The sequence below is a fragment of the Hipposideros armiger genome, unplaced genomic scaffold (genome assembly GCF_001890085.2).
Source record: "Hipposideros armiger isolate ML-2016 unplaced genomic scaffold, ASM189008v1 scaffold_212, whole genome shotgun sequence".
Lineage (NCBI taxonomy): Eukaryota > Metazoa > Chordata > Mammalia > Chiroptera > Hipposideridae > Hipposideros > Hipposideros armiger.
In genome coordinates, this window is record NW_017731562.1 from 2,212,983 (window position 1) to 2,239,679 (window position 26,697).

General features: G+C 38.3%; 1 protein-coding gene across 1 annotated transcript in view; it reads right to left on the reverse strand.

Annotated features, from left to right (window-relative positions):
* Positions 1-26,697, reverse strand: part of CCDC141 (coiled-coil domain containing 141) — a 213,686-nt gene that overhangs the window by 97,314 nt on the left and 89,675 nt on the right. Inside the window, exon 7 of the mRNA XM_019654016.1 lies at positions 2,712-2,906. Within this exon, the coding sequence (XP_019509561.1) occupies positions 2,712-2,906 (195 nt within the window). The remainder of the gene's footprint in view (positions 1-2,711; positions 2,907-26,697) is intronic.

The following is a 26,697-nucleotide window of genomic DNA, read 5'->3' on the forward strand; positions in this document are numbered from 1 at the left end:
TGTTTCCCAGCACTAACATACAGATTTGCATGTGTGGGGAGAGTTTTTAGTGTTCCTACCCATCTTACTGGTATGCCAGGAATGCCTGACCCTGACCCCTCTTTACCTGGGCCATATCTCAGAACGGGTTTTCAGCCAGTAACCTTCATGGTTGAGGGACAAACATCTTTCTCTGAGACAGAGTGGCCTTGTCTGCAGCTTACTTTACAACAGCTGATTCCCCAAGTTTAGGATTCCTCCCCTGAACACCACCACCTGCAGTAGGTGCAACCATCCATCTGGGCCTATCTGCATCACCCCCTGGGAATTGGGGTTTGGGGGACTGCTGTGACATGTGACACTCTGATTACTGCTTTTGCTGGGACTAATAAAGCCTTTCAAAGCTGATTCAGAAGTCATGTGTCTTCTGTGAGCATCCATGAAACCATGACACGTTAGCTAGAAAGTTGGGTGAAATCTCAAAAGCCTCACAGTGCTGGCAGCACAATTTCATCTAGAGATGGTGATGCTCACAATTAGAAAAAAACCCAGCACACTCAAGGCACAGTGAAGTGAATTTTCAAAAGGACAATTCAATGCTCTGGAGAGAAATTGACGATGTAAACTGAAAATGCCCCATTCACTAGTGTAAACAGAACTTTCAGACCATAAAAAATATTTTAAGGAACTCTGAAATTATATTAACATTTTAAACCTTGTGCTTTATTTTAACTAGGGTTATTTATGAATGCTATGCCAAAAATCGGATAAAGCAGTGAGAATTTTGTAAAATTTATAGATTCCATGATATAAATAAAAAATGAAAAAATACCACTTACTAGTCTTGAGAAGTTTCCTTCTTTAAATGGATTTACCCACTACATTATTTCATCATTTATTGCATCTTAATAATATGTTAATTAATTACTTTTAAGAGTCATGATTGAACCTCTGCCTCCCAAACTCCAGCTTCTATTTTTGCTGAGGTAAAAGTATCCATCATCTTTCACACTGAATTTTTAGATTTGGACTTGGAAATTATTTCCTTGATGCTTAGAAAAGAGAGAAAGAATTCTACACCGTTCTAAGCACACTTGGCTATGGAGAAAGCTACAGTATGTGGGTAAGTCCCAAGTGAACTTATTATAACTGGCATGACATTCAAATGCTGAAACAGGGGACCTAGAAATCAAGTCTTTGGAGTTAAGCAAAATGAGTTTTCAGGATCTGACTTGAATTAGAATCTAAGTTTGAGAAGATAACCACTTTGTTATTCTTTTTTTTTTTTAAATTACTATTGCAAAAGATATCATTCTCCCTCAAACCTAAGGATAATACTAGAAGAAAAATCTCCCTGGCAAGGTACCAAATAGTGAGAGCAGAGAAAGAAAGAGCCAGACAGTGAGAATAAAAAAGAGGCAGAGAGGAAAAAAAAAATTCTACATTTTACAAGGCTATAAACTATATAGGTTTGTACTAGAAGCATTGTTTTACTGTACAGCAGCAGGTCCTTTAACTGTTTTGCTTATAAACAACATTAACCAGTTGGCAGATGGCCCACTCATTTTGTAGCATGAGGGTGTAATGTCAGTTAAGAAGTCTCTTCTTCAAAGACGAAACTGCTGAAGAGAAACTTAACTAGTGCTTACCATCTACTTAGGTCAGTGGCTCCAGTGATAAGTACCCGTATGTTTGTTTCTTCTTTTAAAACAAAGAATCCCCAAGCAACAAACACTTTGACAATAAATATCGCTTTAACATTTTTTTAACATAACTCTAGCACCTCTATTTTGGAATTTTATTATTCATCCTTTTCAAAAAGTTTCCTATTAGTAAAGAAGCTCAAAATTAAGCAACTATTTTGATATCTACCAGGACATTGTTTTCAGAGTTTTGATGTCATGACTTTAAATCACATTATACCTAGCTTCTGGGGCTCCCTATTCATTTCTTGTTACAATGTCCAGTTTTTAAAATATCAGTGAAACTTAAGGTATTAAACAATTCCAATAAGGCAGTGTGAAGATATTATTAGATTGGGAAAGGTAGAAACATTTTCAGATGAGGTCATCAGCCCCAAATGCTGAGCTCTACTCAAGTGACGTGAACAAGTGAACATTATCATACAGCAGGGGCCACCCACGATGACGATCAATAGTAAATGATTCAACCAGAAGAAGAGAAGCACTTCTCCAACTCCAGAGGACCTGGAGATGGCCCAAAGCAAGGTTTTCCTTTCGCTGACTTCAAAACGCAAGAGCAAGGCAAACAGGTCAGGTCTAGGTTGTTTAGCCTAATGGTTTGCATGCAGAAGACTTAACAACATTCATGGATTTTTACCTGATACATAAAAGAGGATTAAAAAAGTGAAAGACTTTTTGGTAAAAGTTTCAAGGGTTGTTTTAACCTTGGTATATTTTATAATAATTCCCTTCCTCCATGAGAAACTCTACAATGGTGAATACAAATCAGACCAATGACAGCTTTAAGATAAAACTCTCGTGGGGGACTTTTTTTTTAAGTGACCCTCAAAATGCCTAGTCTCTTAGTTTTGAGAACCAAATAATAGCCATGGCAGGAATATATTTTAAAAGCTCCCCTTTGCTGCCATCAATTTTGAAACTCAAAGTAAAAATCTCGATTTCTGTGATGTGCTGCAGCCTGCTGAAGTCACAGGTCTCTTACTGGTATGCCCTGTTTACCTAAAATTACCAACTTGACCTCACACTGACCTTGTTAGCGCTGTTAAAAAACTCATTTGCCTTTTTTAACCAGGTATTCCTTTCCACGATGAGCTGACCAAATTCTTCTTGAAGCCGATTCAGTTTCTGGTTAGAGACCTGTAGGTGTTCTCTCTCCACATGGTCCTTGGACAGCAGGATCTCAAGTGCCTCACTCTTCAGCCCCTCAACAGTGGAATTCCATTCCTACAAGAGAGGACACTCTTCAGTTTATGTTACACATCCTCCCCTTTCTGTAATCTCTGATAAGATGCAGAGAACATTTAGATGTGTTGAACATACCAGAAATCCATTATTATCTTTTCAAATCATGAAGAAGTAAAATGCTACATTCCAGGTTTGAGTACCAAGATACAGATTTAAGAGATAAACACAGAAAACAGGCTAAAAAGGGAGAGGAGATGATAATATAAAGGGGCATGTCGGTTGAGATGTGTGACTAATGGAGTGCCTGGATACCCTTAATACAGGTCACTTTCATTTCCATTAATACGACCTGTAAACATACCCAAAATACAGTCAACAGCATGTTTCAATTTCTAACTCATTTTGGTCTATTTTTGTTCATGTAAGTATAAAAAAGTGTCCCAGAGTTCAGTCTCACTTGGGCAAATGTGCACAAGAAAGGAAGGGAAATCTCATATTTTATGGCTGTTGTTTTGCATCTGCCTACACTTATGATTGAAATTAAGAGCTGTTATTCTCCACAAAATTAATAGCTGTTATTGTGCAGTATTGCCTCTTTCCTGACCCCAATTTCACCTCACAATGCTTCATTCTTAATGATACATAAACATTTCAGGAAAACAAAAGAAGTAGTTTTTTATTTTCTGTTGCATGAGGATGAAAAACAAGAGGAGAAAGAAAATAAGGGTTGGTATAAACCAAACATATTAACATTCAATTTATTTGAAGGGAAATTCAAATTTCTTGCAAAAAGAACTGACCCAGATCCAATTTCATAAAATAATTCTTATTTCTAACATGGCAGCCTTGTTAGTGAATTTTCTGGCTCCCATCTCAGCTGAAATTGAGTAGTAAGCATAGGCTGTTTGTAAAGTTATCAGAAATTTAGCACCAAATATCAAAAATTGCAATCTGACTCCATCCTGGCTAGTTCCCCAGTGCAAAATCTCCTATTATTAAGTTACATTTGTTATATTATATTGGATAAAATAAGCATAATTTTAGTGCAATTTACCACTACTATTTCTATTCATTCATTTCACAAGACATACTAAATACTATGCACCTAGTACTAGACGAATAGATGGCTTGAGGAAAATAAATAATGAATAAAATGTAGTTCTTTCCTTTAACAATAAATACATACACTGTTATTTTATATAATTTTCACATATACTTATATTAATTATATGCTGGTCCTACAAACATATACACACAATATGGTAATATTTAAATAAGAAGTGTTAGGTGTTGAAAGTAGAAGCCCATATTATTTTATGGGCTCCACCAAACCTGGTCTAGCATTTGTGCAACAGAAAAATATTCTCATCAATGAATACAAGAATAAGGATAGTAGATTAAGGGATTGACATTTTTTTGTTTGTATTGTTTTGTTTTGTTTGTTTGTTTGTTTGTTTTTATCAGTCGCAGGCTTCTAGACAGCCTGCTCACTGCGGCTGCTGGCCGCTTGCGCTGGCTGCTGGCTACACACGGTAGCCCATGGCAACCCACTGCCACAGGGGCTGCAGCCTACGCCGTCGCTGGTGGCTCACGGCAGCCCAGCTCCAGGTTGAGCTGTTGTTCAGCATCTTAGCTGTAGAGGGCAGTGTCACTGACCCTCATATGTGGGATCCGAGCCGGGGCCCTCTGGCGTCCCAAGCCAGTTCTTAACCATCGCGCCACTCGGTCGGCCCAGGGATTGACATTTCTTAAAGCACCTGTTATAAACCTGTGGTTTGTGAGTATAAACCTCACAAACTTAGGTTAGATATTCTTATTTTTCCAGTATTTACATAAGCTCAGAGGAGTATGTTACTCAAGATTACAAATACAACAAGTAGCAGAATCAGGACTAGTTCACAGGTATGTATATAATGCTACTCACATTCCAGGGAAGTGAAGCTAGAGAGACTAACATCTCCAAATTTCTCAGTAAATGTAAGAGACATATTATTGTGAATACAAGCTATGTGAGTTCTCAAGATCCTTCATTAAAGAGTGATTTTTGTCCCCACTAAGGACAGCTATTATGTGCCATGACATTCTTTCATGAAGCACTGTAAATATCCCTCCCATTAAAAAAACATTACCTTAACCTTACAGGGAAAGAGCAAATACTTTTAAAACAGCACACTTCTTACATGCATAATAGGCACTCAGTAAATGTCAGTCCCATTTTTCTTCCCATCAGCTTCATCATGGTTCATTAGTACCTCCAAATGTGCTCTTTATTTATGGATATTCTTGTTTCCCAGTTCTAAAATAATAATAGTGGGAGGATTCTCCAAATGATCTGGATCAGCGTTTTGTACTGAACAAACAGTATTATGAGATAAACAAAATAAAGCAGGTTTCTTTACAACAGTACCTCTCAGAATCTTTAATATGTTCATGTGCATTGAGACTCCAAGAGGTAAACTTGGTGTGAAATATTTTCAACACACTCTATTGACCAAGAAACCACTTGTGGGCTGATCATCTTGGGACCAATGCTCCAGCTGGACCAATGCTGGTAAATGCTGCTTTTGTGGCTATAAGCATCCAAATCAGCTATGGGTTCACCTGCTTTCACAAGTCCTGCTGTTTCTTTCCTTTTTGGTTTTGTCCTTATCCCTCCAGCTACTCAGTCCATCCATTTTTTTCTCTTTTGTGTCCATTCTCTTGTTTTCTGTCTGTTCCGATCTGTGGGGCATTAATCCTCAATGAACTCATGTGAAGAGGTGCTTAATGTGTGATGACACAAACGAAGCAGGTAATCAAGTCAAAACATTTGACATTGACCAGAACCTTCTGTGCTCATTAGAGGAATACCACTTAAGAAATGGAGAACATGAGGAAGGCGTAGAAAGTCAGGGGAAGGAAAATGGAGAAGGAATTAGGATGTGGAGAAATAGATGACCGCCTCTACATGCTCAGCCTGGACAGCACGAATCTCCAGGGTGTTGTCTTAACTGTCTGCAAGACAGTAAGGGAGGTTTTTCCTTGCTATATGCCAGCAGGCTGCCAAATGCTTCACATGTATTATCTCATTTAATCTGCACCACACCCCTACAAGGTAGGACCTGTTATGATTCTCAGCTCACACATGGGGTAACTAAGCCCGAGGGAACTTGCCCAAGGCCTCAACACCAGTAAGAGTCACAATTCAAACTCAGGTAGTTTGACCCTAGAATCTGTTCTCTCAACTAATATTCCAGCCTGAATTCTTTATAGAGGTGATATACAGTGTTTTTTAAACTACAGAAAGCGTAAACATGCTAGCATAGAATTTTAGAGGTGAGACTTCCATAAGGCCTCGATAATGCCATGGAAATGAGAAAAGTCTTATATGACCCTGGGATTTTATGATTTTAAATCAGAAGACTCATTGTTTCTAAATAAACACAATGTTACTGTAGATATAATCAAGAATCTACAGCCCAAACTCAAGCTTAATTTTGCTTAGCAACTGTACCAAAATAATAAAGCTCTTTTCTATGAGTAAGAAGAGAAATATCTGTCCTCTAGCAGTGTTCATAAATCTGCCTTTCGTATAAATTTTGCAAACAACATTAAAGAGAGACTTCTGGAGTCGAGCCAAATCTTAGAAAACCCACTTTAACCTTGTACTTCATATTGTGCTATAAAAAGTGGGCTGTGACCTTCCAAGGAAGCTGTAAAGGACCATTTTGTGCCTCTTATCTTTTCTTATTCTCCATCCCCAGTCTTCTTAATTACATTTTCACATGAACTCCATGGGTATTAAATGAAGCTGGGTCTATTCCATATTTCTATTCAATCTCCTAAGGAAAATTGGTTCTGTTTTCTTAGAGCAATCTATATGTAGTTTCTGGGGCATTTCTATATCATTTGGATGATGTATTTCCCCAGTCATTTTTCTTACGGGACACATCCACTATCATATTTTTAAGATAAAACTTTTCAGAGTCATCTGAATCCATGAAAACTATTTAAAATTTTTAGTTGTCATTGTGTCAAGGCTGGAGGAACCCAAGGGTGAAAATCTTGATCCATTTTCTCTAAGCCGCTGTTGCTTGCCGGCTAAGTGCTAAACCTCTGACTCAGTTTCAGTCACTTCGCAATAAAATATTTCCAGTCCTTGTCCCCACTAGCAGGAAGCCAAAGCCTTCCATTTCCTTGGCTTTTCAGTTTGACAGGGATACACGCATATCTCTGTACCAGTAAAGACGTGGTGCTGTGTGTTTCCAGGCTTGGGGTGTCTCCACAGGTCACTCCATTACTCCCCTTTTCCACTCACAGTACTCACCCTTTTAAACTGTACATTTCAGTATTCCATTTGCTGAGGAAACTGAGCTTCTGTTGGGTCCCTTGATTGAAAGGGTACTTTCAAGAGGATTTGTGCTGATAGACAAGGAAGTGAAAATGATTTGTTCTTTCCTTTTTTTTTACGGTCCCAGGTTGGCTCTTCAAATGAAGTTATGGATTTATGGATTGACATAAAAGTTACCCCGCAAGTAGATTCAAAAAGTAAATATAGTAGCTATCCATTAGAAAAGAAACAATAGAACCACAATATGTTTAGTACGCTTTTTTTCACATGAAAACTACTCTGTAGATGAGATTTAATGATTCAATACCATGTGGCAAATTATTTCCACTATAAACTTGACTGCAGAGTGTAGTTTTTAAGTGGGAGAAGATGGACAAGAGGCAATAGGGAACATATCTGTAGACTTACTAAGAAAATACCAGTCGTGAAGATTACTGTCCAAAATCACATCTGGCAGAGCATGTGTCTAGCTCATGGATAGTTCTGGTAGCGCGGCTATTTCCTGTGACATATCATTAGATACACCTCATTTCTTGCTCATTCTCTAAGTCTATAGTCCCCTTTGGTTCAGCACTCAGGAGAATTAACTCACTGACACAAAATCATAGAACTTTACATGATTGCATTAACAGATGGTACAAACAAAATAAACCCGGCAATTTTAATCAGAGAACATTTGAAAGTGTGTTTTGAGCAGGAATTTTTTTAAAAAGAAATGTTGATGCTTTTGAAGAGTAGCAATGAGCCCTTGAAAAGCTGAAACTGATTATGCCTAGTTGGATTGCAAACTGGGCCAGTTTCCTCTCATGCTCCCTTTCTGGCCATCTCTTCTTCCTCAACTTATATGGAAAGCAAGGGTCCTACTGGAGAGATGGATCTCATCCTGTCCTTGCAAGGGCTCTCAGGCCGTTTGAAGTTTGCCCTCACTGTAATGTATTTCAGCAAAGGCACAGATTGCAAACAGGAAGAACTGTGATTCTGTGTGTCACCTAGAGATGAAAGAAGTGGGGTGTTTCACCTCCTAGCCATGGGCAGAGAATCATAGCTACTGAATCAGGGAGATCTTGTGGGTGAGAGCAGAGAACTGGAGCTAGAAGTACACTTTTTATTCCGAACATTCTACGTGGTCTCAAGCAGGGCGTTTTGCTGTCCTGAGCCTTACTTCCCTGCAATGCAATGACGGCCACAGCCACTTTACATATGCTTCTGCTTCTCTAGTGAATCATCAATAAATTCAATGGTTAATTGGCTGTACTTCAAATTCTGGATTTTAGGCCCTACCAAAACTGGGGTTTTCAGCTGTAGCTTCCATAAATTAACCCTATCGGGATTGGGACTGACAGTCTGTAGTAGAAATGATAGATATCACCAAAGTAATTTTTGAGTAATAGTTGCTGTTTTCTTTTTTCTCAGTCCATTTAAATATTCTGAAAGTCACAGAAACAAACAGAAAAACCATGACGTGGCAGTTTCTTGTCTCTCTTATTCTGTTCAGTACTTGGAGCTTGTAGTTCAGCTGCACAGAGCAGGGCACTTGCTGCTAATACTGAAGCACAGGGATGTGTGGCAGGATACATTTTTAAAATCAAATAAAATCAAAGCAAATTATACACTCATGAGCAAGTCTTCAAAATAATGATTGGAGCAGCAATACATTTACTTTTATCTCCCTTAGTTCAATTCAGTTTTTAGACACAAATTTAATTACATGGGAGAATTTTTCTTAAGATTTGAATTTTCCAAGAGTCGTTATTTTTTATTTAGTGTCTTGTCCTTGTTGTTTTTCTTAGATTTCTTGTTCCTTTTAATCACATTTTCTTCAAGTTGATTAAGTAGGAGCAGAGCCATATTTGAGGATTTGCTGTTATCATTTTTAATCACAATTAATAAAAGTCTAGCTGGCCAAATTATTTTCATCTAAAACAATTTGTCTACAATCAGACTGTGCTACTGGCTGACTATGTGGTCTGAGTTTATATTGATGTTCTCAAAGAACTTACTTTTTAATTTTCTAGAGAATCTGTTGGAGATATCTCAGTAGCTCAACATATAATTCAACTGGGGGAAATTATCAGGCTTTAATATTTACTTCTTGTGAAGATTTCCTTAAGTGAAATTGATTAAGTCAAGAAGGGAGGGACCCATATATATTTTACCCATAATGAACATCAGAAACAGACTAAACTAATGACTCTTAAATCTGGCTGACTATCAGCATCTCCTAGGAAATTTTTTAAAACACATGTTTTCACACCCACCCCATATCCACAGAATCATAATTATTATTGGTAGGGTAGAAGAATGCCTATTTTTTAAAATCCTAAGCATATTATTTGAAATTGGAATAAATAATAATACTTATAATCAGTCAAATTTTGGAACCATGGGACTAGAGTATTCTAAAATATTTAATGAATAGGTAACAATAGACTTAAAATAGTTTCTGTGTAATCATACCAATAAATGGGGGGGAGGTGAATTATATAATAATAGTTTTAACCTCAAAATTTTCAACAAATTTGACTCTGAAAATTACATTATGGTATTAATGTTTAAAAAAATCTAAAATTTATCTCTAGTTTTATAAATTTATAAAATTTAGTTTCTGATCATTCATGTAAAAAATATGGCTAAGTTGTGGAAGATAAAATGGCAAATAAACAAAATCTTTACCCTTATATTCTTAAATGATTAATGCACCAACCCATCATGAGTTTAAAGCAGCCCTGGTGCAATGTTGGATATCATTAATGTTAATTCATAAAGAAACCAAAGTGTTTTTTTCTTCTTTGTGCTTTCTTCACATTATCGTGTCACACAAAGGAACCACTGATTTAAAACGGAAGCAGAGAGTTTTTGTTTAACCTGGGAAAGGTACAAAATTGATCAGGGTTGCCTTCCCAAACCTTTCTATATACCTACATGGTTATCTTTAACTTTCCTTGTAAAATTTTTATAACCATATTTATAATGTCTATATATTATATCTTTATTATAGAAAAAAAAAACAACCTTGCCTCTAATGGTGTGGAATAAATTACTTGTCTTCTAACAAAATCCAGTCAAGGCTAGAATTTCTTCAACTCATCTCCCTTCTTATAGGTGCTTGTTTTTAGCTAAGTACTATGTATATACACAGGACTCTTATTCCACACTCAGTAACCTGGTGCTTCATAATTCTTCCAACACTGAATGTAAGACAATCTAATAAGCATTATTTAGCACCTCTTAAGAACATCTAACTAATACAAAAGAGACCACTGTAAGCTCAAATAAAAAAACAAAACATGTGTTTAGTGGTAAGAGAAATCAATTCTGACATGGAGAATCTGGGAAGCCCGCTAATAGGATTTTAAGTATGGACAGGAGTTTCAATTGCTGAGTATAGTGTGGGACAGGGGAGAAGGCGAGAGGTGATTCAGGCAGAAGAGGCGGCCTGAGCGAGAGCACCTAGGCAAGGGTGTCAGTTGTTACCAATGAGATGAGAAGGCTGCTTCTGAATCCTGAGAGAGATGGAACTATGTGATTTTTTTAAATTATTAATTTGCAAAAATTATTAAGAGTTTATTATAGGAAGTGATGTCTGAGCTGAGACCTAAAACAAATGGGAGGGAGTTACCTAGGAAAATTAGGGGTGGATGGAGAGTGGAGGGTGAAGAGTGAGTCCGTAGGCAAATGTTTAAAAGAAAGCTGGTCAGGACCAGTTAAGAATGGCCAGGACCAAAGATGGATTTGTGAATCACAATCTTTAGAGAGAATGTTTGAAGGCAAAGCACACTCAGTAGAGTGTGGTGAATTAGAAGAGAACTAAGGATGCGCAATGGCTGGAGGATGAAAAGCCCACATCAGAAAAAGAGAAATGTGTAGGAAATAAATTATTACCTAAGTCAAACCAGGGGAGTCTTACTAAGAAACATCCATGACATGACAATAAAATGTGATGCATTATCCTCAATTTGGGATAATTTGAAGAATTTGAAAATTGACTATAAATAGAAAATATTATTGTGTCAATGTTGAATTTATTAGGTAGAGTAATTGGGTGACACTAATAGAAGAAAGCGTCCTTCTTATTAAGATATATGTTGAAATATTTAGGGTGAAAATGCATAGTGTTCACAACTTATTTTGAAATGATTCAGGGAAAATTACATATATGTAAATACACACAGAGAGACAGAGAAAGGAAATGTAAAAAAATTGTAACAATTGGTGATGTATATATATGGGTATTCATTGTACTATTCTTTTAAATTTGCTGTGTGGAATTTTAAAATAAATTTTTAAGAAAAAATATTTAATAAAGTTAATATTTTAATAAATATTATATACAAAGTTAAGGAAAAAAGAGATCTTTTTAAACAAAGTAACTAAAAACTCAATCTTTGAAAATAATAAAAAATGTCAATCGTTTGGGAGACAGTTTAAATAAATACATGCATACAATCTAATCCTTGTTGGCAATAACAAAAGAATGAGAACACTGTCTATATACTAATATGGGTAAATAACCAAGCTAAAAAAATAAAAGATGCAGAACAGTGAGCTTAGTAGGCCACCAATGAGGTAAAGTAGAGACAAAATAAGAATATATAGTTGTATTTGTTTATATAACATAAATGAACTAGACAGGTAATAGGAAATTAATAACTGGTTACATTTGGCAATGATGAAGGGGGATCAGGTAGGTAGGAAAAGAGATGAGAAAGGAATTTTTTATTATGGGCCTTATGCACATTTAATGTTTTTAAACCATGGGACTACATGGTCAAAAAGTAAATTAAACATATTGACAAAGAAATGTAATTCACCAAATAAACAAAATAAAAGAGAAAAACCATATAATCTCAATAGATGCAGAAAAAGCAATCAATAAAATTCAATGTCCATTTATGATTAAAAAAATATGACAAAAATAGATGCAAGAAACAAAACAAAAAACTATAGAAACATCATATTTAATGATTCTATTTAAAGTCAGAAACAAGAGAAAGATGACTACTGTCACTGCTGTTAGCCTTCATTTTACTGGAGGTCTTTTCCAATGTAATCAGACTAAATACATAAATGTATTATGAACAGAAAGGATGAAACATTATTGCCATTATTTGTAGATGTATGATTTTCTACATATAAAAAATGAGAGAATCTAGAAAACTGGGTTAAATCAACCAAAGAGTTATTAAAGTTGCTATATAGAGGTTTAATATAAGAAAATTTGTAATATTCTTATATAGCAACAATAGCCAATTATATTTCCTAATAAAAATCTCATTTATAAGAGCAATAAAAACTTTGAGGTAGTCATTTATGCATTTAATCAACAAGTATTTATTGGGCAGTTCTCTTCTATGCCAAGCGTTCTTCTAAACGGGTCATCAAGGCCAGCGAAATAGTGTGGTGAGGGGGTGCTCCAATGTTAGTGATAGTGGTGCTGTACCATGTATTTTATTCTGTTTATACCAGTAGACATGATAAATCAGTACATTATCTAGTTTGTCAGAAGGTGATAAAGCTGTAGAATACAGACAAGTAGAGCAGGTTGGGGGACTTGAGGGTTCCATGCAGGCGGGGGTCCGTGTGCTAAATGTGGTGAGTAGGCTTCCTTGGGTAATGAAATATGAGGAAACATGGGGAGGCAGTGGGGGGGAGGTGGGGGGGAGCCAAGAGGGTCCCTGGAGAAAGAGCTTTCCAGGCAGAGGTTACAGCTAGAGTGAGGGCCCTCAGGTGGGAGTTTTCTTGAGTGGTTAGAGGAAGGGCCAGGAGCCCAGCACTGCAGAGCTGAGTGTAGGAAGGAGGAACAGCAGTGAGAGAAGCTGTGTAGGCAGTGCAGGAGGGCCACATCAGCAGGGGCTTGCAAACACTCACGTCTTTTATTCTGAGAGAAATGGGAAGTATTGGAGGGCTTGAGGGCCTAGGAGTGACATAATCTGACTTAACCAAAAAAAAAATGAAACCACTGGGCAGTCATTTGAGAATATACTGCAGGGGGAGGGTTATGGGTATATAAGTGTGTCAATGCATGAGAAGCCTGCAGCAATTCACCTGGCAAAGATGAAGGAAGCTCATTCCACAGGACAGCAGTGAGATCATGAGAAACGACAGGATTCTGGGTTTATTTAGAAGATGCAGCCCAGGTGATGTCCTGTCAGAGGAACAGGAGCCAAGATTCTTTTGACCTGAGTAACTGGAAGGATTGAGTTGCCATCAACTGAGATGGGAAAAACTAGGTGGAAGGGATTTTGTATGAAAAGGTGAGGAATTCAGTTCCTGATATCCTGTTGACCCTGTCTGTCTGGGAAGGCTGTGTGTGAGCTCCTGAAGTCAATACTCACCACCCACCTTCACACACACACACACATACACACACACACACACACACACACACACACACACTCTATTAGCAAATGTTCCCACACGTTCCTTCCAAATATGCCCTAAGCCCCTTCCATGAGAAAAGCCTTTTCAAAAGGACTATGAAGAATAGAGGCTTAGAGTTGCCTATAAGGTAAAGAAGATCATAAATCTAAGGCAGCAAGAAGAAACGAAAGACCCAGCAGTTTTAAAATGCATTTTAAAACATGTGATGTGTGTGACATACACAGCCCATGGTTCTTCTAGTTCCTGGAACGCAGAAGTCAAGTGACTGCGAATCCAGCTACCATGTAAGGTTGGGTGACACTGCACATCAATTCCAGACTGCAGAAATACCTGAAGTAAATGGTTTGAAAGCCTTAACATATTCAACCCACTCAGTTTTCAAAAGTATGTCATAGTCATAGATAGGAAGTAACAATACTTTTCAAGATGTGAGGATTTGGGTAGAACAAACATACGTAACGGTGATATCAGACACTGTGGTCATGTTAACATCATTTCCCTTTAGTGTTTCTTGTGACACTTTATTCAAAGCGAGAGGTACTTAACCCTTCTGATTACTCCCTATAAACCTCCTTGTGAATAGCTAGTTCCTTTCAATTTTTCACAGTCTGGGTTCCCTGGTTCCCAGGGACTCACTGTACATATGAATGAAAACCTTTAAGTGTCTTTAATACTCATATGTGGAATCTAAAAATAAGTAAGTCAAACTCATAGAAACAGAGTATAAAAGTGGATGCCAGGGGTTGGGGATAGGGGGAATAGGGAGTGTAAAAGAGTTGGCAAAATTTCAGGTATAAGATAAATAAGGTCTGATGATCTAATGTACAACATATTGATTATAATCGATAACATCGCATTGTCTAACTGAGATTTGCTAAGAGAGTAGAATTTAAATGTTCTCACACACATAAAACTATGTGAGGTGATGGGTGTGTTAATTAACTAGATGGGGGGATCTTTCACAGTGTATACATGTATCAAATCATCAGGATGTACACTTTAAACATCTTACAATTTTACATGCCAATTATACCTCAGTAAAGCTAAGAAAAAAAAGAAAAAAAAATTAAATCTTTGGATTCACAACACAGTGAATTCCGTATTACAAACACCAGGTTTACAAAGAATCCAAACAGCCTCTATCACCCTTCCAGGGCCAGGATCCCCACCAACGCCCCACTACCATCGCAGGAGTGTGCAAGCTTTATCTTTCATAGTAGGCACTACTTAGAGGCAGTGTGGGGTTAGGCCACTCTGCAAATCACTTCACTTTTCAACACTGCCTGAAATTCCACTCTTGTATTTGAGTTAATAAACATTCACCTTCAAGAATCAGAGGTGGGGTGGGGTAGCGGAGAAGAAAATAAAAAAGGAAAACAAGTCAATGGTGGTTAAGAAGTTTTCAGACATTCACACGCCAGCGTGGATAAGATTGCTTTCCTCCTAACACTTGAGAGCTAGAGCACTGCATCCATCTTTCAGGAAGTTTTGCCCATTACTTCTCTGTTGCCTCAGAATCAAGAGTCTCCCCATAGCATTTTATTTAATCTCCAGTCTTGATGGTGATACCTCAGTAGGAGAGAGTGACTTATGATTTCCCAGCCAAACCGAAAGTCACTTATAAACAATAGCAATTTAAATGTCCAGCAAGGGCTGGCACAGGATAACGTTTTGCTGCCTGCTGTATTTTCAATGGAGTCATCCATTGACCCAAGAAACACTTCCTGCATTTAATTCCTGTATACCAGACCCTTCTACTGGGTGCTATGGGAAATCCAGAAATGAATATGTCATGGCCTCTGCTTTTGAGCAATTCACAGCTGTGAGGAAATTACACATATGGAGAAATCAGACATGTGAATGACTGGAATGTCAGGAAGAATGAAAGCAATTCTTTAATTGAGCAATCAACAATAATCTATGAACAAAAAAGAGAAACACAATTGCTGGATGGATCAAAGCTTCCTAGAGATGGAATCTGTACTGATGCTGAGATCCAAAATTGTCAACTAACATCTGCATAGGTTCACTCTCTAGGTTGGAGTGGAGACACAGAGCCTTAAATAGACCCTCTCTGCCCAATGTACTGACCTCTGCTGAAAACAAGACAACAAGCTCTAAATAAAGTTATTTATGCTAAGCTCCATGTCACCAAACCAAGACAAATTATAGTTTCAACCTCTCCTAGAAATGGATTCTTAAACCAGTAAATTAGAAAGCACTTGGTCATTACTAGTGAGACAATCTGCCTGATAGACCCCTGCCAACCCCTAAATAGGACAGCGACCATACCATGACCAATCTACTTTTGCTCCACACTCCCTTCTTCCTATAAACGTCTTTCATTTTGTACAGATTCTTGGGGCTCCTTTCTGACTGCTAGATGGGATGCTGCCTGATTCACGAATTGTTGAATAAAGCCAAGAAGACCTTTAAAATTGACCAGTTGAGTTTTGTGTTTTAACACCTCAAAATATGATCCAAACATCCTGAATGTGGGTGCTCTATTGTGCTTGTAGGCCAGTTTCTGTTGGGCTCAATCTGGAATTACATACCAAATTCTCTGTATGGCTTTTGTTTCTGCTTAGTTTTTCTGACTCCGTTGCTAATAGTTTGCCCCAATTTTACCTTGACAGCCCACTCTATTTTCATTCTACTCCTCCTCTCCAATTCAGTAACCAAATTGTGGTCTCAGGCTATGCCTGTTTTTTGCTTTACTCTTCCCATGCCAACTCTGACACTATCATTGGCTACTGCCTTTGAACAAGAAGAGAAAGCAAATAAGGGAAAAGAGAGTCTATGCTGAGAGATCAGACTGAACTCAGAGTTGAGGAAGTGTGTGGTAGGCATGGGAATGATAAACAGCCCAAGCTTGGACTTGGGGAGACTTACAGGCAAAGGGCAGATCACAAAGGACTTTAAATGCCCCAAGAGTTCGTACTTGGAAACACTTGAGAGAAAAACGTCCTCGTCTCAGCTTGTCTAAAGGTAACTTTGATGACATCATAAAGCATGAATTGCAAACTGGAGAGACTGGAGGCCCAAATGCCAGTTAGGCACGTGGCAGGATCATTTATTATTATTATATTCTTCCTATCTGCCCTGTTTCAAGAAGACAGCCAATGTGTTCTGTGCTTCTTTTGCCTTAGTGAAGTTTCTATTAAGACCAAAAGCAGAAGTTACCCGTAAGTCATTTCCCTTCCTGTCTTTTGTAAAAAGACAAAGTCCACTGAAGACATTACGATTGATGTGGTGGAGGAGGAGGAGGTAGGGCTGAGGGCCACTGAAAGACAGGGATATCTGGCTAACACTGGAGAAAAGGCTGGACGTGAGACAAGGTGTGTGGAGATGCATGGTCTTTTCAGGGCACTGCCGTGAGGCTTCTGTGGGGGTGGCTCTGTGTTCCCTCCAGGGAACATTGGCAGTCTGGCCAGCCTGGGACCCCCATAAGGCACAGGAGCAGCAGAGCCGCTGCAACTGCAGCCTCCATACAGGCTGAGACAATGATTGTTTCACAGGAAACCAGAGTGGACTGATGATGAGAACGGCTTCCCCAGTGCTACGTGCTGTATGGGGCAAGGAACTCTTACAAAACCCTGGGAAAAGGGGACTCTGATAATGATGGAAACTGAATGTCCCACCAGTCAGATAGGATCTCAGAATCAGGATTATGTTGATTAAAAAAAATTCAAAACAAATAAGCAATATTTCATGCAAATATTGCAGTTTGTAGGCTCAGGGTCATATGACTACACAACATAATTGTAATAGACTCAAAGATTCTTAGAACCCATACTAAAGTGGTGGTCCTGAGGCAAGAAGATGAAAAGGAAATAAAGAGGTAAAAATTGACTAAAACTGAGAGGTGATCAAAGTTAGGGGAGAGAAAGAATGAGGACTATAATGTGACCCTGAAGTCTCTGTAACCTGGGTGGCTGAAGGACTGCAATGTCTTTAGCCAAGAAATAAAACAGGTGCAGGTTTGAAGGGGAAAGTAATGATTTTTGTTGATCCGGAAGGGCTAGTGAGAAACTTATGTGTGTGGGCCGGCCAAGTGGCGCATTGGTTAAGAGCTGGCTTGGGACGCCAGAGGGCCCCGGTTCGGATCCCACATATGAGGGTCAGTGACACTGCCCTCCACAGCTAAGATGCTGAACAACAGCTCAACCTGGAGCTGGGCTGCCATGAATCGCCGGCGACGGCATAGGCTGCAGCCCCTGCTGCAGTGGGTTGCCATGGGCAACCGTGTGTAGCCAGGAGCCAGCGTGAGCAGCCCTCAAGCCACCGTGAGCGGCCATCCAGAAGCTGGCGACTGATCTGCCTCGCCCGGGAAGAGCGCAATGATGGTGCCAACTTAGGCCAGTGAAGCAACGTCCTCCACAGCTAGACTGAAGAACAAAAGGACAGCAACTTGTCTGTTCCCTTTCCCCCGATTCCCCAGTGCTGTTCCCCTACCCCAATTCCCCAATAAAAATCTTTAAAACAACAAACAAAAAAGTCTAGGAATCACCAAAATATAAGTGATATTGTCATTGTGGGATTAGATAAGTCCACATGAACAACATATGAAGTGAGAAAAGAGCCAAAGACTAAGCATCATGTGTAGAGAGAATGGAGGAAGAGATGCCCTTGAAAGAGATTCTGGAGCCATCCCAAAGGTGGGAGAGCTAGGGAAAGTGGTGTCTCCAAGGCCAAACACATAGAGAGCCTCAAGTTATCCATTACTGGAGAAAGAGCAGCTTCTTGTTATGCAGGTAAAGGATTTGGGGGTGGTGTGGAGGGGCAGAGGGAAGCCAAGGAAGCAGAAAATGAAGTCATTGTAGTAGTTTCCTAGGGCTGTTGCAACAAGGTACCACAAACTGGGTGGCTTGAACATTAGAAATTTATTCTCACAGTCTGGAGATTACAAGTTTGAGAACAAGGTGTCAACAGGATTGGTTCCTTCTGGGGGCAGTGCGGAGAGCACCTTTTCCAGGCCTCTCTCCTGGCCTTGCCGAAGGCCCTCTTCTCCCTTTGTCTCTCTCCACATCATCTTCCCTCTTTGTGTGTGTCTGCCTCTGTGTTCAAGTTTTCCCCTTTTTAAAAGTCCTGTTTAATTAGGGTCCACCCTAATGACCTCATCCTAATTAATTTCACATGTAATAATCCTATTTCCAAATAAGATTACATTCTGGGATGTAGGGGGTTAGGACTGCAACACCTGAATGTTAGGGGACACAAGTCAACCCATTATAATTGTCAAGAAAAAGGTGGAATAGTGTCTGAAGTGTTGAGTGACAACGTTTTTATTTTTTATTTGTGAGAGACTGAATTATAATTGAAGGAAGAAGTGAGGGTGACTGGAAAGTGAGGTGTGAAGAATGAAAAGGGACAAAGCAAAGAGATGGGAAGGGTGGAATTCAGGAAAGTGGGTGAAGGCTTGAATTTGGAAAAAAAGGGGCATTGAAAGTAAGTGGGAGAAGAGTATTTGTAGAAAAACAAGGACAAAAGGCAGAGGGGAAAAAAAACCAGTCAAGCCATTTCACTTTGTATGACTAAGTGACTCTGAGGTTAAGTAAAGCCTGTCTGAGAATTTTCAAAAAGCACAAAAGGTTTGGACCAGTTGTTATGGGGAATGGAGCAGAGAACTGACAGATGATAAAGAAAGAAATTTGTAAGGCTAACTCATAATAGACATTTACTTTTAAATAGATCTAATCAGAAAAATAATTCTAATTGTCTTATCGTCTTTCAGAAGTAGAAGGAAATAGAGAAAATGAGTGCTCGAGCTTACTCACGAATAGCCTTGGTCCGTGCTGAACAGGACAAGGAGGGAAGAAAACATGAAAGGAAAGGTGGGTGTGATGAGGGCAGTTTGGGGCGATGCCATGGAACTGAGGGAGGCCACTGCAGTGGGAAGCCAAAACGACAGCCTTTGGAGTAAAGAAAAGAAAGAAAATCTAAGGCCACAGCATAGAATGTCACCAAATGGACACTGAGGTAGCACAGGGAGGTGGCAGGGATTTAGGGGGTGACTATGTTAAGCATAAGAAAATGCCTTCTCGGGCCAGCCAAGTGGCTCAGCTGGTTAAGAGTTGGCTTGGGACGCCAGCTCTGAGCAGCAGGGCCCGGTTCAGATCCCACATGCAGGCCAGTGACACTGCCCTCTACAGCTAAGATGGTAAACAACAGCTCAACCTGGAGCTGGGCTGCCGTGAGTCGCCAGCGACGGTGTAGTCTGCAGCCCCTGCTGCAGTGGGTTGCTATAAGCTACGGTGTGTGGCCAGCAGCACTGTGAGCTGCCAAGAGCCGCTGTGAGCAGCCGTCCAATGGCCGGCAACCAATTGCCTCACCCGGGAAGAGCACAATGATCATACTAACATGGGCCAGTGAAGCAACGTCCTCCACAACTAGACTGACGAACAAAAGGACAGCAACTTGTCTGTTCCCCTTCCCCCAATTCCCCAATAAAGTCTTTAAAAAACAAAAAAAAGAAAATGCCTTCTCAGGTGTCCACTTTAAGTAGATTCAATTTCACTAGCACTTTTAGGATAGCAATATTATCTTGAGTTGTAATAGTTGTAACTATAAAAAGTCATGCTCTGTGGGAATTTTTATTTAAGGGCCTGATAAATGGCAGAAGGAAGAGGAGGCAGAGGAGGGGGAGGGCGAGGGGGAGGAGACTATGTGTGAAGAAATTCTGTAAAAGTCACAACCAGAAAAACAAAGAGGAAAGCTTTTTTAAAGCATTGAAACGTAATGAGTTGGCAAAGATCCTGTAAGCAAAGTGACAGCTGATAGTTTTAAGCCTCGTGATCACAAAGTACAGTATTCTTTATTTGCTTTCTTAACTCATTGCCTTCTTAGATGGGCATAAATATTTCCGAAGGATTTTCTAAATCAAATTTCCCTTGGAAATGAAATCATATGGTTCACTAAGCTTTAAATTAACTTACAAGTTAGGGCTACAGTAGTTACTAATGTGAAAATCCAACTATTTTGTAGATTTTTCCCAATGCTTGCAGGCAAATTCAATACTGTCTATACATATTTTGCCCATTAGTAATGGCATTGTTTCTAATTTATGTTCTGTGAAAAATGACATCTGCTTTTGATTGGGAAGTTCATTAAGAAATCAGACAAGTAAAACAAATTATTCACTAAAATGAAGACAGAGGAATTGAAATGCACAAATGCAGGTGTCTTTACTATTTAGAGACTCATATAATTTCTGCCTTGAGACATTTCAAATTCAGACCGTACTTTATTTTTTAAATTAGATGAAACATTATAAAAGGGACAAACTCTGCTTCATTGTATAGGTTTTCTTTATAATCATCAGAGATGAAGTGAGCTGATTTACTGAAGAAATATGTTTTAAAGTGGTTTTACCACTTTTTCACATACTTCCTGTGAGAAAACTTGGGGATGTAATGGAAGTTCAAATAGCAAAATAGTCAGCTCCTTTATACAGGTTAACATGTGCCACAATGAGAAGAAAACAGCTCAACACTGCTGGTGAAGCACTTGGAAAATATTTGGATAACCCAAAAACTATTATAAGAACTCTAGATATTGCTGTGCACTCCCTGAACCACCTGAGAGACCTATAAGTAGCTCCTTTTGTACCACATAGTTCATGTAAGTGCTATTTCTGAGAAACTATTTCTATTCTTAAAAGGGAGCAATCAGAAAATTTAAATATTTGTTTTTTGATCTTCAATTACCTAAGTAATGGATCTAGGAATAAATGTAAACAATAAAAAGAAATCAAGTACTAAGCTCAGACAATCATGTCCATACTTTAAGAGATTCAAAGCTTTATTTAGACTGAAATCTTCCGAGTTCTTACAATGGCCCAATATTTTTACTCCATCACTTAACTTTCTTTCATTGTTCTGCAGTTCTTTCCTTTATAATTCTTATTACCCAAATAATGGTCCACAGACCAACAGCATCAACATTATATTGGAGTTTGTTAGAAATGCAGACACTCAGGCCCTACCTCAGACCTGATGATCCAGTATCTACATTTAAGATCCCCAGTAATTCATGAGTGTATGATAGTTTAAGAAACTCTGATCTAGAATACACTGAAACAATGGCTTTTTACAATTAGAGAAGCTCGAGACAAATGTATATAAACAGGGAAATTTGAAGATGATATGATCTTATATTGAAAATCCTAAGGAATCCTAAAAAAAAACCTCTGCAACTATTAGAATAAATTGGGCCAGTCGAGTGGCTCAGTTGGTTAAGAGCTTGCTCAAGAGTGCGAGCTCTGAGCAACAGCAGTTCGAGTCCCGGCCCCACTGAGCTGCCAACAGGTGGCAGGATGGCTCAGCTAAAATAAATAAATAAATAAACTATTAGAATAAATTAATTCAGTAGAGTTGCAGGGTACAAAGTCAATGCACAAAAATCAGTTGTGTTTCTATAGACTAACAAACTGAAAAGGAAATTAAAAAATTAACAATTGCATTTACAATAACATCAAAAAGAATAAAATTTAGGAAGACATTTAACCAAAGAGATTCAAGACTCATACGTTGAAAATATAAAACATTGTGAAAAAAATTAAAGAAGATCTAATTAATGGAAAGATATCCTGTGGTCATGGATTGGAAAACTCAATATTGTTAAGACGGCAATACTCCCCGAAGTCATCTACAGATACAATGCAACCCCTTTCAGAATCTCAAAGGACTTTTTTGAAGATATGGAAAAGATGATCCTAATATGTCAAATTTCAAAAGGGATCCTGAATAGCCAAAACAATATTGGAAGAGAACAAAGTTAGAGAACTCACGCTTCCAGATTTCAAAACTTACTACAAAAACTACAGTAATCAAAACAGTGTGGTACAGGCATAAGGGTAGATATCATTGGAACAGAAGTGAGAGTCCAGAAATAAACTCTTTCATCTTTGGTAGGTTACTATCGATAAGGGTGCTAAGACCATTTAATGGGGAAAGAATAATCTCTTCGACAAATGATGCTGGAGGGGCCAACCGGGTGGTGCGGTTGGTTAGAGCGCGAGCTCTGAGCAACAGGGTCACTGGTTCAATTCCCATATGTACCAGTGAGCTGCGACCAAGCTGAGCTGCTGCTGAGCTGCCAAGAGGTAGCAGGATGGCTCAGCTGGTGAGAGCACGTGCTCTTAACAACAAGGTTGCCGGTTCAACTCCCACATGGGATGGTGGGCTGCGCGCCCTACCCCCACAACAAGATTAAAAGTGACAACTGGACTTGGAGCTGATGGGTCCTGGAAAAACACTATGTTCCCTTCATTAATTCCCCAACACTGTTCCCTTCCCCAATTCCCCAGTAAAATCTTCAAAACCAAACAAACAAAAACAAATGATGCTGGGAAACTGGATATCCATATGTGAAAGAATGAAGTTGGACCCTTACTTCACACCTTATGAAAAATTAACTCAAAATGGAGCAAAAATCCAAACGTAAGAGCTAAAGCCATAAAATAGTTAGAAAAAAACATAGGAATAAATCTTTATCACCTTGGATTTGGCCTTGGTTTCATAGATATGACACCAAAAGCATAAGCAACAAATTTAAAAACTGGTAAATTGAACGTCATTAAAATTAAAAACATTAGTTCATCAAAAGACACTACAGGCCAAGTGCTTGAATAGACATTTCCTCAAAGCTATTCAAATGGCTAACTAGTACATGAAAAGAACTTCAACACATTTGTTATTAGTTATTAGGGAAACACAAATAAAAAACCACAGTGAGATAGCACTTCACACACAAAAATTGCTCCAAAATTATATACTTATATGTACATATATGCATATATTTAAATATGTGCATATGTATATATATCTATATGAAAATAAGTTTGGACAAGACTGTAGAGAAATTGAAACCCTTGTACACTGCTGGTGGGGTATAAAATGGTGCAGCTGTTGTCGAAAACAGTATTGTGATTCCTCAATAAATTAAATGTAGAAATATCATATGGCCCATCAATTCCACTCCTAGGTATACACTCAAAAGAATTCAAAATGTATGTTCAAACAAAAACGCCTATGTGAATGTTCATAGCAGCGCACTTCACAGTAGCCCAAAGGTGGAAACAACCCTAATGTCCATTAACTGATGAGGGGACAAACAAAATGTAGTCTATTCATACAGTGGAATATATTTTCAGCCATAAAAAAGAATGATGTACCGACACATGCTACATACAACATGGATGAACCTTGGAAACATGCTAAGTGAAAGGTGCCAGGCATAGAAGCCCACCTTTTGTATGATTCCATCTACATGACATATTCAGAATAGGTAAATCCATAGAGACAGAAAGCAGATGAATGGTTGTCAGGGGCTGGGGGAGGAGAGGACTGGATTGACCGCGTAATGGGTATGGTCTTTTTATTTAGGGTCATGAAAATGTTCTGGAACCAGATAATGGTGATAGTTATACAACATTGTGAATATATTAAAATTCACTAAACATAAATTTTATGTTGTATTTGTTTTACCACCATTTAAAAGAAAAAGCCCATCATATGTTGTGGCATTGTGTTAAGTACTGCCATATGAGAACACAATTAATCCTCACAACTATGTGACTTACAATTTTTACCCTTTTTCACAAAAGACAGAACCCAGGTTCAACTATATAAGAAATATGCCCAAGAGTACATCCGAGGTAAGCAGAGAAGCAGAGGTTTATCTCAGGCCCTGAGAACACACCATTCACTCCACCGCCATATTCTGAGATACTATGAATTGTTGCCTCAAATAATGTATGCTACAGCCACATGGTTTATAACACGCAATCATTTAAAAAGTTTAAAATATGCATTTGAATAGAGAAATGCTTATGATATAATACTAACTGGAAAAACCACACTGCAAAAACACCATATACATAATTTTGTATTTAAACACACACATATAATGTATACATATGCACACAATTGTTTAATACTCAATATTATGTATGTTTTATATTCCCTTCCCATTTCCATACACACCCATGCACTATGAGTGATTTTAATTTTCTTTAGTTTTATGTATTTTCTGATTGTCTTGAAATTAGGATGTATTATGCAATCAGAAAAATAAAACAATAAACATATTTTTAAAGAGCCACTTTCTTGTAGTGGTTCTACTGATGATAATTATACATTTAAATTATTCAAATAAGCTTGCAAGAGATTCTGCTTTACTTCTTTATCTCATAGTTATAAATATTTTGTAACTTTAAAGTTGACTTTTTCCTCTGAATAGAGATTACGTGGGACTTAAATGTTGGTATTTTTTAAGATCTCCAAATAATATTTTCAGAAGAAACTTGTTTGAGGCCAAGATCACAAATCCAATTTAGGAAATCACTCAGCAACAACTGGAAAATATTTTCAATGACTTGGAAAATCGGATTAGATGATGAATCATGGAAGATGGTTTTAATCTTGAATCTGAGGAATGTGAATTCTACTATATGAAAACATTGAAGATGATGTTTCTATACACCATTTTCAGTTTGCTTCTCTCCCAGAACTTCAAAGATTATTAATCAAAGACTTTATAAAATATATATACATATATATATACATATATACATGTATATATATATATATATATATAAAGATATATACAGATATGTGTGTGTGTATGTGTGTGTGTGTGTGTATCTGTGTGTATCTGTGTGTATGTGTGTGTGTGGTATATTCACCTATGAAAATAATTAAGGAGAACATGGACATATATAAAATATGAGAAAACCCCTAAGTCAGTGCCTCTTAAACTTGAGTGTCAATTCAAATCCTCTGGGTTAAAATACAGACCCTGACCCAATGGGTTTGGTGGATGAGGCTGGGATTCTGCATTCCTAAGGCTTCTGGATGCTGCTGCTGTTTCTGTCTGGGGGCCGCACTTTGAATAACGAGGCTATAAGTCTCCTTTAAGCCTTTAAAATGGGAATTAATTCCCTCAAAAAGACACCATGCCTCACCTGAAGTCACTCATTCAAACTGCAATAGTTTGCTAAGTGATTTCCCTGCCTTCAAGATCACTCCACCCCATTCTTATCATTCACATTGTTTCCAACATAATCTTCTGAAATGCAAATCAGTTTAAGCTACTACTCTACTTGGATGATACAGTTATTACCCATCACGTCTCAGATCCAAATGCTTACAGGGGTCTGGCACATCATGTGAACAAGTGGAGCAAATGAGAAATGGTGGGGACTGTGGCAAACTGGAGTGCACATGCCTTTTCTAAAGGAAATAGCTATTACTGGTTTCTAGCCAAGAGCAGCTATGTCTATATGGAACGATGAACGAGCCTGATATTGCCAGATATTGCAGGGGTCTTTTTGGAAGGAGCAGGAAATCTAAATTCCTTTTTTGATAAAAATTTCAGAAAAAGTGGAGAATCATATGATTTCACTCATATGTGGGATATAAAGCTGAAAGTAACAAACAAACAAAGAAACAAAAACTCAGACACAGAAAACAGTTTAGTGGTTACCAGAGGGTAAGGGGGGAGGGGAGTGATAATGAGGATAAAGGGGGTCAAATATATGGTGATGGAAGGAGAACTGTCTAGGTGGTGAGCACACAATGTGATATTATATATAGATGATGTATTATAGAAATGTATACTAGAAACTTATATAATTTTACTAACCAATGTTCACCCCAATAAATTTAATAGAGATAAAACAATTTTTCACCAATTTAAGATTGGCAGTGAATTTTTTAAAAAATTCTGATGCCCCAAACAAACCACATAGAATCTCTGAACATGAGATCCAGGCTTCAGTATTTTTTCAAAGCCCCAGTCAATCTAGTGAGCCCCAACTAAAAAGGGCCTGAACTGAACCAAACTGAAGCTATAGAAGTGAGGGGATTAAGGGCTCACCACGGTGGTACAAAAACTACTTTAAACTGAAAACAACTGAACAATCAGTTGCCACAGAAGGAATTATTATCCAAGCTTAAGCAGAATCTCCTGAAAATACAGCTGCCATTGACTTCCTTCCCAGGGAGTTTCCTGATTGAAAGAAGACTAACCCTTAATACCAGGAAGTGCAAATCCAGCTGCCGGTAAACCTTCCCACTGGGGAAGAAGGCAGACTGCCCAGTCTATTAGCATAAAAAA